Source organism: Triturus cristatus, chromosome 4_2 (assembly GCF_964204655.1).
Source record: "Triturus cristatus chromosome 4_2, aTriCri1.1, whole genome shotgun sequence".
Lineage (NCBI taxonomy): Eukaryota > Metazoa > Chordata > Amphibia > Caudata > Salamandridae > Triturus > Triturus cristatus.
This window is the reverse complement of record NC_140586.1, coordinates 341,714,205-341,727,748: the sequence shown is the minus strand read 5'-3', so window position 1 is coordinate 341,727,748 and position 13,544 is coordinate 341,714,205. Positions and strand designations below refer to the sequence as shown.

General features: G+C 46.7%; 1 protein-coding gene across 1 annotated transcript in view; it reads left to right on the top strand.

Moving 5' to 3' along the window:
- Positions 1–13,544, top strand: part of LOC146833841 (uncharacterized) — a 750,859-nt gene that overhangs the window by 393,698 nt on the left and 343,617 nt on the right. Inside the window, exon 24 of the mRNA XM_085599920.1 lies at positions 800–852. Coding sequence (XP_085456046.1) covers positions 800–852 — 53 coding nt within the window. The remainder of the gene's footprint in view (positions 1–799; positions 853–13,544) is intronic.

Genomic DNA, 13,544 nt, shown 5'->3' with positions numbered 1-13,544 from the left:
CAATGTTAGAAAATACTTGTAAGATTCATAAATGCTTCCAATTGAAAGATATTCAGAATTATTTGCTATGACCCTGCTCCCCTTTAATGTTCCTTTTACTATACTTTGTTATTATGGAAGCAATGCCCAAGAAATACTGCAGTAATCTGAACTCCTGGTGTTGTTTTGAGAATTGTATGGCTTACAGTTTGTAAAATTGTACTGTCATTGCCTGGCATTATAATCTCTTTACTTTCCTATTACAGTTCTTAAAAAAGGCTCTAGAAACCCGATGACATGTTCAGAGATAAGAACCAAAGTTGCACAATCTAAATATCATGTTTCCTTCTCACTTTCAATCTTCTCCAAGTTTTCCAAGGTCGAGCAAAGTATTCCTGGGGCAGTAGGAATAATATAGGCACATTGATCTCCTGATGGATATTCTTCTGTTCTTCTGTCTCCCGATGGATACTACTCTGTTCTTCTCTCTCTTGATGGATACTCTTCAGTTCTTCTGTCTCCTGATGGATACTCTTCAGTTCTTCTGTCTCCTGATGGATACTCTTCAGTTCTTCTGTCTCCTGATGGATACTCTTCTGTTCTTCTGTCTTCTGATGGATACTCTTCAGTTCTTCTGTCTCCCGATGAATACTCTTCTGTTCTTCTGTCTCCCGATGGATACTCTTCAGTTCTTCTGTCTCCCGATGGATACTCTTCAGTTCTTCTGTCTCCCGATGGATACTCTTCAGTTCTTCTTTCTCCTGATGGATACTCTTCTGTTCTTCTGTCTCCTGATGGATACTCTTCTTTTCTTCTGCAGGATGTTGCTGCTGGGGCTGGTCCTCATGTCTTTGCTGTCAGTGGGGGAGTCCGGTAAGAGCACAAGTTGATCATCGAAAGAAGCTAAATGAGCCTTTGATGTGGTTCAGTCTCACAGCATTGCAATAATTATAGTACTAAAAGTCTGTTCTCATTGGACGTAGGGGTTCAGGGGTGTACTTCCATTGGTGCAGCAGTTGCAGTGGAATCGGCGTCAAGAGGCCCGAGGGGCCTACTGAACTTAGATTATTGTTGTATTTTAAAGTTCAAACAGTGTCCCGGGGACCCATTTCCTTCCTTGCACTAGTGTCCATGTCACACTGGTTACACCACTGTCTTACATGCACAACAGCTGTATCTATGGCTGTGAATATACATGTGCTAGCAATACCAGCTGCTCTTTATATACCACTTCACATTTCTACTATTTCCAAGAGAGGGAGCACTTAATACTGTTATCCAATTAATGTGTTCAGTTTGCATACGCTCAGGAGGATGGAAGGCAGTTTCAAGCTTGCCAGAATTCAAACTCTTTATTGTATGTTATGACTACTTGTAGAGCAACACATCTCACCTGGTAGGGTATCCAGGAGCTAGATAAGCATGAGACATTGCTGGTTGAGTCGGAAGTCTAGGTAAAGAGCCGTGACCTGCTAATCCCTGATTTGTTCAAGAGGTGAATAGTCTATCTCCTAAACTATCCTTTGGGCGCAGGTCATTCTACTACAATGTATACATGCATTGGCAAGCCAATAGCTTTTGCCTTTTTTACCTATTGCCTTTGCCAATGCTTTTTGTTGATGCAGGAAGAAAAATTCCATATGCTCAGCAGCCATGGGAAAAAAGACAGAAAAAGGAATGGTGACTCGGCTTCAACTGGCAGCCATGTAATTCTATGTGCGTGCACATGCATGGCGATGTACGTGAGTGCACTCGTCACCATGTACGCTTGCGCCTAAGTAGTGACACAGGAGCCATTTTCTTTTGTTTTTTTTCCCTATTACCTTTTTATTAGGTGTTGACAAACAGCAATGCACAGGTGTACACAGTATAGCAAAGCAGTTCTCACAATCTTAAGCAGGCCCGGTTCTAGGGGTAGGCCGGATGGGCCAGGCCCACCAAACATGAGCCTGGCCCACCCAAACAGGAGCCTTGGCCCTCGCAGTGAGGGCTTGAAGGCAGACGCGCAAAGCACACGTCGTGTGTGTCAGCCCGGGTCGAGACAGCTTCCCTGGCGCGTGCGCACACCGACAGTTTTAGAGATTATCGCCGCCGCACCCGGGTACTTCACAGGTCTTTAACCCCTTCCCCGCTCATGACGGAGCCGCTCCGTCATGAGCCACGGTTGCCGTGTGCTCATGACGGAGCGGTTCCGTCATGTCACGGCCGTTGGCGGCCGCTCCGCCTACGCGGCGCTGTTTCCCCGCCTGTGCAGGGGGACAATGCAACTAGGCGGAGTCATGACGGAACCGCTCCGTCATGAGCACAGCTCAACCATGGCTCATGACGGAGTGGCTCCGTCATGAGCACAGCGCCACCGCGCTGCCCCCCCGCACCCCCCAGCGCTGCGGCAGAATTCCCACCGCAGCGAAGGGGTTAAAAGACCGTTTACATGTTAACGAGGCTTTGTTTATTTTATCAACCCTTCATCTCCAAAAAGGCGACAATGTTCTGCTGCGTGGATATTTCTTTTATTATGCAGCGCAGGAGAAAATAAGTTTGTTTATTCCTATCACCTTTCCTGAGCCCTGCAGCTGCTTATCACATCAGGCTGACACAAAGTTTGACTAAAGGAGTAGGTAAGAGAATGTGTTACTATTTGGTTTTCTTTTTAAAATCTGTACAGGACCAGCAGCACACATACTTTCATCATGGCCGATGCAGGACAACAATAAGACAATACAAAATGCCCAGATAACGCTGGTGATAAATGATCCTGCTGGAGAGCAATCATTTGTCTGTTAGTAGTTTTTAAATGCAGATGAACTGTATTTTATGTGGATAGCTCAGTGGGTTACTGCCTTTGTCACAGAGATCCTTGTGCTACTTGCAGTTCAGAAGTTACAATGCTAACATAGGACAGTGACCAATGCACTGTCATCAAAGAGCTGCATGCAAACCTGAATGGTATAGTTAGAACTTCGCTTTCTTTTTTTGTGATATAGTTAGAACTTCCCCAGTCCTTCATTATTCTAATATTGCTAAAATTAGTATGTTTGGGTAGATATACATTTTTATCCGTAAAGCTGTAAAGCTGACCCCCATGGAATACTCTTTAAATCCTAAGGTTGTGTTTCCCTACACCAAACCCTCTTAAAATATACTGCCCACCAGTATGGATGACGTGATTCATACACCTTGTAATCCTCATTGGCTTATGTGACATTCCCTGTAGACTGATTTACATACTTGTATGACTCATTGTCTCTGTATAATGTGTGCGTGGTGTAAAGTACTGACACACACTACACTGATATGAGTAGCGCTGTACAACAAATGAAATGCATATGAGAGGGGCTACGTAAAGATGAGGGGCACTGTTGGAGGGTGGCAGTGAGGCAATTTGAGGAGGAGGTCAATAGGGGGAGGGGCTATGGAGCGATGAGGGGCACTGTTGAAGGGTGGCAGTGAGGGAATCCGAGGAAGAGATCATGGGGTGGAGGGGGGAGCTAGGGAGAGATGAGGGGCACTGCTGGAGGGGGGTAGTGAGGGAATCCGAGGAAGAGGTCATGGGGTGAAGGGGTAGCTAGGGAGAGATGAGGGGCACTTGTGGCGTGTAGCAGTAAGGGAGTCTGAGGAGGAGGTCATGGGGGGGATGTGCTACAGAGAGATGAGGGGCACTAGTGGAGGGTGGCAGTGAGGGAATCCGAGGAGGAGGTCAATGGGGGGGGCATGGAGGGATGAGGGGCACTGTTGGAAGGTGGTAGTAAAGGTTATTTACGGAGAAAGAGGTTATTGGTGCGGCGCCAAAAAAGTATTTCGCATCAGCGCTGAAGCCAGCCCCGTCATGGCCTTTCTGTTTTTCTTTATTTAATTAGCAGTCGGGTCATAAGGGCTACTGTGCAACATACTTTAAAGTGCGTGCTAATTATATTTACCGCTATATTAAATGTTTTAAGTTTGAAGGTGATTTTACTAATGTTTTTACCGGGAAAAATGAAAGTGGAGCCCGATGGTGCCTGATATGGGGCTGGGGCCCAAGGTCAGCTGTGAGATAAGGTGCACTGGAGAGGAGTAGTGGATAATCAAGCCTGTAAGGGAGTGCGTTGCAGAGTCCGGGGTCAGGTGGAGGTAGTAATGAAGAGGGATTCTCCCTGAAGACTCACACAGAGGGAGCCCGAGAAGTGTCACTTGCCTAATACTCCCACCTCAGACACCTCCTCTTCCCATCAAAGGAACATTACATGGAAAAAACACTTTTTGAGAGTGATAATATTTGGAAAGAGATTTGGAATAGAGTGCGTTTTACTGGGCCTTGTAAGGCTAAGAAGCGATAAAGGACGGCCCAGAGCAGGCCTGCCTAGACGTATATACGACAAATCGAGCCCACAGTGGCCCACCCAAATGCACCCTTGGCCCACCCAAATAAAAATTCCTGGAGCCGGGCCTGATCTTAAGGTATGCATGTTCATGTTTAGACAACATTTTAAGATAAACGATAATGTGTCTGCTGCATACCAAGTGTGTGTGGACTGATGGAATAGGATAGAAGAGACGACTGATATCACAACGAAATATGAGCATAGTGTTTGATTTCAAATAGTCGACAATCAATGTACACCCAATAAACAATACCAACTATCAAAAATAACAATAAACAAGAAGAAAAACCAAAAGTCGAGCTGTTTGGTGTGTAGTAGCATAAGAGGTCGTGGAGTCCAAGCAATCGAAATACAGGAGTACAAACAAGCAGGGCCACATGCCAGTCAGGGAATACCAGGGGAAAGCAAAGAATAATTAAAGGGGGTGGAGGACACTCCTGAGGAGGAGGGAACACCGAGTGCATATATGTACTCTACGTAGGGTCGGTACAGAGAGTAGGAGGGTGTGGCGTGGAGAATCAGCTGGTTGGTGAAGATGGAGAGTCTCCGGTGTGGGGGTTGCGAGGTCCCTGTCAGAGCTCTGTGGATCAAAGCAGGTAGTCGCACGGGTTGCCAGATATATTTCGGTTTGGAGGTGGGGGTTGAAGAGAAGCATACAGCTCGCTAGCAGTGTGGCAATACGTCATGCTGGTGAGCCAATTATGAACTGTGGGTGGGTGGTGCGTACCCTGGTGTAAAGCTATGTCATGCCTGCCAAGGCCCAGGGCCATGGCAGCGAATCGCCAAATGCTCTTTGGGAGCTTCAGCGCCTAACCCAAGAGGGCGAGGAGCGGGTATGGGTCCAGGTCAGGTTCAAATATGTGTGTCAGATGGGAGAAAATCCTGCGTCAGAAGTGCGCAATATGCCTGCATGTCCACGGCATGTGCAAAAAGTCATCACCAATAATGTGGCATTTGGGACATTTGGGAGATTGTGTGGTCATATTTATGTTGGTCGGTGGGGGTAATGTAGGCTCACAGCAAACATTTTAAGTGAATACGTTTATGGCGATGATTGGATGAAACCAATCAGGTTTGTGAAGAACAGGCCTTGTTCCTCAGGGGCCGCCCAGGAGCTTCACTCAGCGGGCTCTGAGCTTTTAGCCCCGGGCCGGTAATAACATTATACTAGCATGATACAATTTGGAAGCTAGTCATCTCCAGTCAGAAACATCTATGATTCAGTGTAGTGGATACAATTCATCAGGCACTAACAGGTACGTCAGTATGTTGGCTCTTAATGCACTGTGTATGTGATGGAGGGTAAAATGGTCCATTGCGATGGGCGTGACAGAAGTGAGTGTCTGTAGAATGCATCAAGGCATGATCATCTGTGAAGATGTCCACAATACATGCCATACTTCGTGTCTTTGACTAGTGCTTCACACGTGATGGGGAGTGAGGGATTATCTAAAAGTGACAAGGCTGGAGAGTAAAGTAGGGTGCGCCCCAGCGCTCACTGTAGCTTCCGCCATGCCCAGCACATCAACGGCAGGGCAATAGTTTAATCACATGACTTGCTCTCTGTTTTGGTGTAGAAAAATTCATACATATTTTACTGTCCCATCGCACCACTGAAGTGGAAACTCGCAGGACACTGGCTTTGTGGCAGGGGTGAGGGGGAAGATTTCTGATTTTGATCAGTTAATCTGGAGGCCAGAATGGCCCCACAAACAGGATCACTTCACGTAGAATCAGGGCTAGATTTTCGTTCAGATTCCGCATAAAGAGGAGGATATCATCTGTAAAGAGGGAAATATGAAAAAGCCCTGGCTTGAACTACAGGCCACAATGCATAAGACAAAGTTGGAGATGTCTAACCTAGGGGTCCATGGCTATGACAAAGTTAAGGGACATGGGGTTGCGCTGTCGGGCACCATGCCTGAAGGAAAGGGGCAGTAAGTGAGCCATTGGACCTGATGCAAGCCATAGGGCCAGCATAAAGAGATCTCTAAAGGAGGAAAATCTGCAAGGTATACCAAGTTTGCTGAGAACTGCATAGAGAAACGGCCATTCGAGGGAATCAAGCGCCTTCTCGGCATCTCATAAAGCTATCGCAGCAGGAGTATCTGGGGAGACCTGATTGAGAACGGAGAAGACAGCGCACAGATTCAGAGCCGTAGAGCTGTGAGGAACGAACCCGGATTGCGCTAGGGATATGTTATGCTCCATCAGGAGTGAGAGGAAGTTTGAAATGATCTAAGTTAAGATTTTGTTGTGGGGATTTAGAAGTGATAGGGGCCTTTAACCCCTTGTGTGCCACGCCCTTTCCCCGCCCTGTGCCGGCCGTTACATTAGCGGGCGGGGTTTATGACGAGCTGGACTCGTCATGGGCACAGCGCAACCGCGGCCCATGACGAGTCCAGCTCGTCATGGGCACACAAGGGGTTAAGAGCCCCAGTACAGAGGGTCCTTGCCTGGCTTGGGAAGTAGGGTTATTTCCGCCTCCCACAGGGAGGGGAGCAGGACGCCTAAGGTGAGGGATGCCTCAAAGACGGCCAATAATCGAGGTGCACGAAGATAATTGAAATGTTTGTAAAATTTGCCATCCGTCAAGGCCGGGGGCTTTGGAGTCATCTTGAGAATAAATGGCTTGAACCACTTCACCACTAGTAAGAGGTCCACCAAGGAACTGGCACTGTGGTCTGAATATCCATACCATTGCACTTCCTCCAGATAGGCTGCTTGTGCCGTCATATCACGGTGACGGCATAGTGCTGGGCGGTGTAGAGATGGATGTACTATTGAAGGAGCATCTTCAAGATCTCCTAGTTGGAAGTAACCAATCCACCTCTGTCAGCATGAGGCTCCGCTATGTAGGAAGTGCCTCTAGGGGGGGCAAAGAAGGCGCACAAGTTGAAAGTAACCAATCCACCTCTGTCAGCATGTAGCTCCGCTATGTAGGAAGTGCCTCTAGGGGGGCAAAGAAGGCGCACAAGTGTGCCCTGGGGCACTAACCCTCCCTTTATCTATGAGCTCTGGCATATTTTCCCAAAAAGAGAACCTCCCTGTCTGTCAGATCTAGATATTTGCTTAGCAATGTAGCACAGACATGCGGTGGGGGTTCCCCACGGCATTGGGCAGCGACAGAATCCAGCGTGGTAAGGTCTATCTTTGCAGAAGTCTTTTACGGAAGTCCCGCAGCACACCAGCGTTCTTGGATATGCAGATGCCCCAAATGTATGTGTTAGATGCTTCCCAAAGGACAGCATGGGAATCCACAGATCCCTCCTTAACGTGAAAGTATTCCAGAACGGCCTTGTGTAACACAGAGTGAAAGAGCGCGTCCTGCAGCGCCAGTGATGGAAACCACCAGTGGCCTTCCCTGTTACCCCCAAATAGGATGCCAAAAGTGTGGCATGCACGGTAAAGTGGTCTGAGAGTGTACAGGGTAGATGTTGGGCTGTACTTAAGCAGGAGCAAAGTGTCATGGAGAGAAGACAGTAGTCGAGACAGGACCATATGTTGCAAGGGGCAGAATAGTGGGTAAACCCCCAAGGTGATGGTGCCCTTCAGACTCCCGGCATCCCGTAACATATGTGTAGCACATATGTCCCATAAGATGATCTAGGCTTACCATCCAGGGAGGGCACAGGGGTGTCAGAAGCGGAATCCATAGGCATATTGAAATCCCCACCCATTATGAGGTGGTCAAAATCTAAACACCCAATCTGAGAATGTAGTGTCTTTTGTTTTTTATTACTGGATCCAAGATAAACAGAGTTAAGGATGGATGGTGGTGATCAGATGAGCATGTTTCAAAGGCTGCGCCTTTTGAGGGTGCACTTCCACTATCGGATGAAGTAGCTTTGAGATGATTTAGAAGACCTGTGTATAGGATGCCATTGTGTTTCAAAGGTGGTTGGTAAAACTAAGTGGCTCTATTTTAGTTTGCGAGGGGCTTTACCACTGGATTTGTCATTTTTGCTGATCAATTGATTTGTCCACTTGGTTTTTCCCACATTTTGTGCTCCGTTTACCACGAGGTTAGATAGGTAAGAGAAAATTGAAGTGGAAGACTCAAGAGATAGTCTACATCACCAGCATGTCTTCCATCATTGTGATATCTGGGAAGGGAGGTGGTGGCTGTGGTTGTTGTAAGGAGGAACGTGTGGGTGTGTGAGTGGGACATTGTGGTATGTGTGCTCTAGTCATATTGCATTAACTACTGATGTTCCAAGTGCAGGAGTAAGTTTCACTGCAAATGCAAAGGATGTGGTGTAACGGCCAGAGCTGGCAGCTCTGGAACTGGGAAACCAGGTTTGAGTCCCTGTGTCCGTTCAACATCCTATAATTCTGGGCAAATAATTTAGGGGCATATTTATGAAAGGGTTTGTGTGGCGCTTGCACCACACAACGTAGTGCAAGCACAATGCAAACCCCTAATGTGATTTATGAATCTACGCAAGATCACCTTACGTGGCCCTGAGTGGCTTCATAAATCAGGAGAAACGTAACGCAGAGCAAACCGCTGCATTGCATTACTCTGCTCTAGGAAGGCATTCAGGGGGGTGTTGTGTGGGTGTTCCCACGCAACTCCCATGGTTCTTGAGGCATTCCCAGTAAAGCCCCAAAAAGAGACACCATCCCATTGGAGGCGTAAGTAGGAGAAAGATCGTTATTTCTCCTTGTTACTTCCTCTTTCTATGTGTGCTGCATTCTGCACTATACATAAAAAAGGAATATGTCTCTCAGGATTGTTTTTGTGCTAAAAGGTACCCCAGCCTGCAGAAAAACAATCCTGCATGCATCACAGGCACCCTTGCCTGCGTTGGCGCCAGGCAGCCAAAATGGTGCCAGTGCAGGGACAAAGCCAGAAATGCACCGTATACTTTTAAATATTGTGCATTCCTGCCCTTTTCCTGTAACGCAGCACAGCAGAGCAATGTGACTTGCTGTGCTGCATTGCGTTACTTTGCCATAAATATGGCCCTTAATCTCTCCCTGCCTCATAAAAAAATATATTGAATGTGTCCATGTGTAACTTAAATGGGGCTCATGGGAAGCGCTCCAATACCTTTGGGTCGAGTTTGCGCTGTAAAAACTGCAACAAAAAAAACCAATTTATCCTTGTTTTTCCTCTATCATTCTGCAGCACACATAGAAAGAGCACAACGCTTCTTAGGATTGTTTTTGCGCATGAAGGTGCCCCTGCACATTAGCAATCCAGCATGCAATGGAGGCACCCTTGCACCATGATGCAAGGGTGCTTACGTTGACGCTAGGCTGCCAAAATGCTGTCACAGAGAGAGAAAGCAGAGGAATGCACCGTATTGCATAAATACAGTGCACTCCTGCCCTTTCACTTTGGCGTGGGGCAGCGCAGCAAGGTGCCTTGCTGTGCTGCCCTGTGCCAAAATCCCATAGATGATGGCCCTAGTGAGGGGAATAAAAGGCTGTCAGGAACTTGTGGGGTGGTCAGCATCTGCAGCAAATATATTTACTAATTACCTGGTATATTAGTTTCTATTCAGTTTTAAGACTTGCATAGCAATAAGCCAACTTCTGGGTGCAAGATGCTGTGTGAATCACCAGCCAGGAAATTAATTATTAACATGAAAGGATCATAAGTCAAGTATGTAACAATAGTACCGTAAGCATTGGCGAATGTAAACTGTGCAGCCCAGGCTGAGAGGCCACTGTAGAATGAAGGGACAAAGCTCCTTCCACAACTAACCAATGTTGGTTCAGCAGTTGCACTATAGGGGCCCCAGTATACATTTTTTCAAAGAATATGACCGTTGAAATAATTTGTTCCATAGCTGCTACGTTTTCAGATTGTGAATGTGTGACATTTACATGGTTTCAGAGTACTTACGAGCAACATTCTACAGCCAAATGTGTGACACAGCAAGTGACACTGATCCTGTGTGTAATATAATTTAAAGATAATGACTTGTATATTTGTAGTGCTTTTTCAATGACGGGCTGAGGCCTCATAGCACTCTAAATGCAGAAGTCACTGTTCCCCACGCACCAACCAGGATCCATGTCTGTTAGACAGTGGAGCACAAATATGTGTGACTAATGCTTTTTACTTCAGTGATGTGGACACCAGGTCAAAAATGCGTAACTCTAACCCCTGAGGCCTGATAGTTAGCAGGACTGATGTTCTACCATACTCTAAACGTGAAAATACTAGATTAAATCAGGTTTAATATTCCATGGTCCTATGCCCACTCTGGTGCACCTATGGACTGAGCAGCTCATGAGCGAGATACCCTCAAAGTTGCAATACAATGATAGCCTTGTTGTTGCCTCTCCTTACCCCAGTGGTCTTCAAACTTGTTAATGCTGCCCCCCCCCCCTAGTGGAATTTTGTTCTCACATTTATTGTATCTATTAAAAGTATCCACAGTGTGCGGCTGGGTTTTTTAAAGAATATTTGGAATCCCTTCCCTTTTGACACATACTATCACCTAGGATATAAATGACAAAAGACGTTAGTGATGGCCCATCTTTTGGCCAGAACCTGGAGCCCCACCTGGCATTGCCCGAGGGCCCCCTAGGGGGGCCTGCTCCGTAGTTTGAAGACCCCTGCCTTACCCTCTACTTCCTTAAAGGGCAGAGATGCCTTTGATAGAAGAAAAGGTGATGCCTGCAATAGGGGATGAAGGACAATGTTTAATACTCTCACTTTTAGAGTCACTTAGTCCATCAATGACACACAGTTCCCCTACAGGCCGAAACAATTCACAATCAGGTGTGCAATTTAAATTAGAAATGAGATGCACCCGCAATTTAGACTATCTAGTTGAAGTGCTGAGCCTCTTTTCTGTGCCCTGTGTTGAAATGGTGCGAAGGAGTCTATGATGACACTTGCTCAGTGTGTGTGAAATTACTCTCCAGTTTACTAACACTCAACCCACCAAATAAACAAAAGCACAAAACCAGCAAGCATGGTTGGATACATTTAACCACATCCATGCTCAGGACGGCCATGTGCTCATGACGGCCGGGAGCTATCCGACTGTTGCCACTCCGCCCATGCGCGGCAAATTCCCCGCCTGTGCGGGCAAATTAATTAGTGGCCGGAGTTCGGACGGCTCCCGGCCGTCATGAGCACACGCCCACCGTGATTTATGACGGCCGGGAGCCGTCCTGGGTACCTGAGCGCCACTCCCAGGCCCGCCCCCCCTCACATCGCAGCGGAATTTGCAGCGCGCGGAAGGGGTTAAAAAAACAGAATCGTGTACTGTTGTGATGTAAAATATATGTATGGTTGAAACTGCTAAAAAAGAACAATTGGTTGTCTAGGAATTCATAGTCCATTTGAACAAATAGGGTCCATGTGATTCAATCAAAAGCAACCTCTAGTTATGTTGGCAACATCTGAGCCTAGAAGAAAAAAATTAGCGGGTTGCCTGAGGACATCAAGGACATCTGTCTAAACACCTGCACAAAAAATGCAGGTATTGGCTTCCTGTATTCATTTATAAAATCCTGCTAGGAGCCTCCGGTCCTCGTATTTGGCTTTTACTATGGTGCTGAGAGTCAGGTTGACAAGGATTGGCGGACGCTCTTTTTCCCTCTTAGGTCCATCAGCATGGAATTCTCTGCCGGTGCACTTGAGGCAGGAAAGTTCCGAACCTGCTTTTAGGAAAGGGTTACAAATTTGGCTATTCACTCTGTAATCTTCTGCTTGCTGTTGAACTAGCACCGGGACACTCCCAGGAGCATCAGTGCGCTTTATGAATCTGCCCTCATCATCTTCATCATCTCATAGTAGGGAAAATTATATGATCCCTACTAGCAGATGAATCCACAATGTAATATGATTACCTCATACTTAGATACAGTGGCAGCTCCTCCACTAGGGCACAGTAGCGTCGCCCTACTGCTTTCTCGCAGTGCGAGAAGCAGAAGCATAAAATGCTAATAACTTTCAGTTATTACCATTTTATGTTTGGTTGCGGGTGGGCGGGGCTTCTCTGCGAGCAGGGGAGGAGTGGGTTGCCCACTGCTGCCCTGAGTGCGCAAAGACAGTTTGGTTGGCCTTCTGGGGCCGCCCAAACCAGTCATGCGCACTCTGCCCTTCTCCATGAAGGCTGCAATGCTGCCTACATGGAGAACATGGCCTCCCCATAAGCGCCTGGCTAGGCGCCGCCCCGAACAACCACAACGCTGCTTGCAGCATTGTGATTGGCTTAGGGGAGGGAGCTTGGTTGCCTGTTTCCTGTTCCTGCCGGAGGTAGGAGGGCAGGAGTCGAGAAGACGCTGGACCTGGCCGGCGGAAAGGTATTTTTTTTTTTTTAATTATTAAATTAACCTCTTGGAAGTTCTTTTATCCTACATGGTTAAGAGTAAAGAGGACTGGATACAATTTGCCGTATGAAATTAACCAACGTAATCACAAAAACTATTATCTTCCCTTTTTACCCTTTAAATAGGACCTTAAAATAGATGCCTGATCATTTCCCTTCTTTTTTTTTTACAAAACAAAATTCTAAATCAATGTCACGCCATTTGATTAAAACACAGGAACTATCACACACCTCTTAATGGCATAGTACTCCTGCCACATCTTATTGTCACCTAACTCTGGAAGACCGTGTGTATTTTTGATTTGGGTGCAGCCTCTGCTTAAGTGTCCCACCCCAGCATGCATTGGAAAGGAAATCCAAAGAGTCTTTCTGTCCGCTGAAGGAAACAACCGCCCTGTGACCCCAGCAAGCTTCCCTATCCTCTCCTGACCCTGGTTACTACCGGGTCCCCTATTTGTAGCCCAGGGTTTTCAGAAACCATATGATAAAAACGAAACAATTTAGCAGGATATTCTTGGGGGCAGGGGCGTAGCCTTGGTGCAACAGTGGACGGGGCTCAAAGCCTTGAGGGGCCCTTTGAACCTTGATCATTGCTAGATTTAGTTCCTCACAGTAGTTAAAGACACCATTTTCCTTGTTAGCACCAGGGCCTATGGCATTCTTGCTACTCTACTGCTTGGGGGTAGGCGTGCTGGTTATACTTCTGGAATATGCTGTGCATATTGGAAGATGTAGCTTGCCAAAGCCTGTCTAAGCCTCATGCCTTATGACATAATGACCAGAATGAGTAAGTGGATAAAGTGCGGACAATCGTGCTTTGACAGTTGCAGTGTGTATATTTGATTGGGTTCTTTTCATTTAATGTTAGAGTAACAAGGAAAAAAATGTGTTTGTTTTGTCC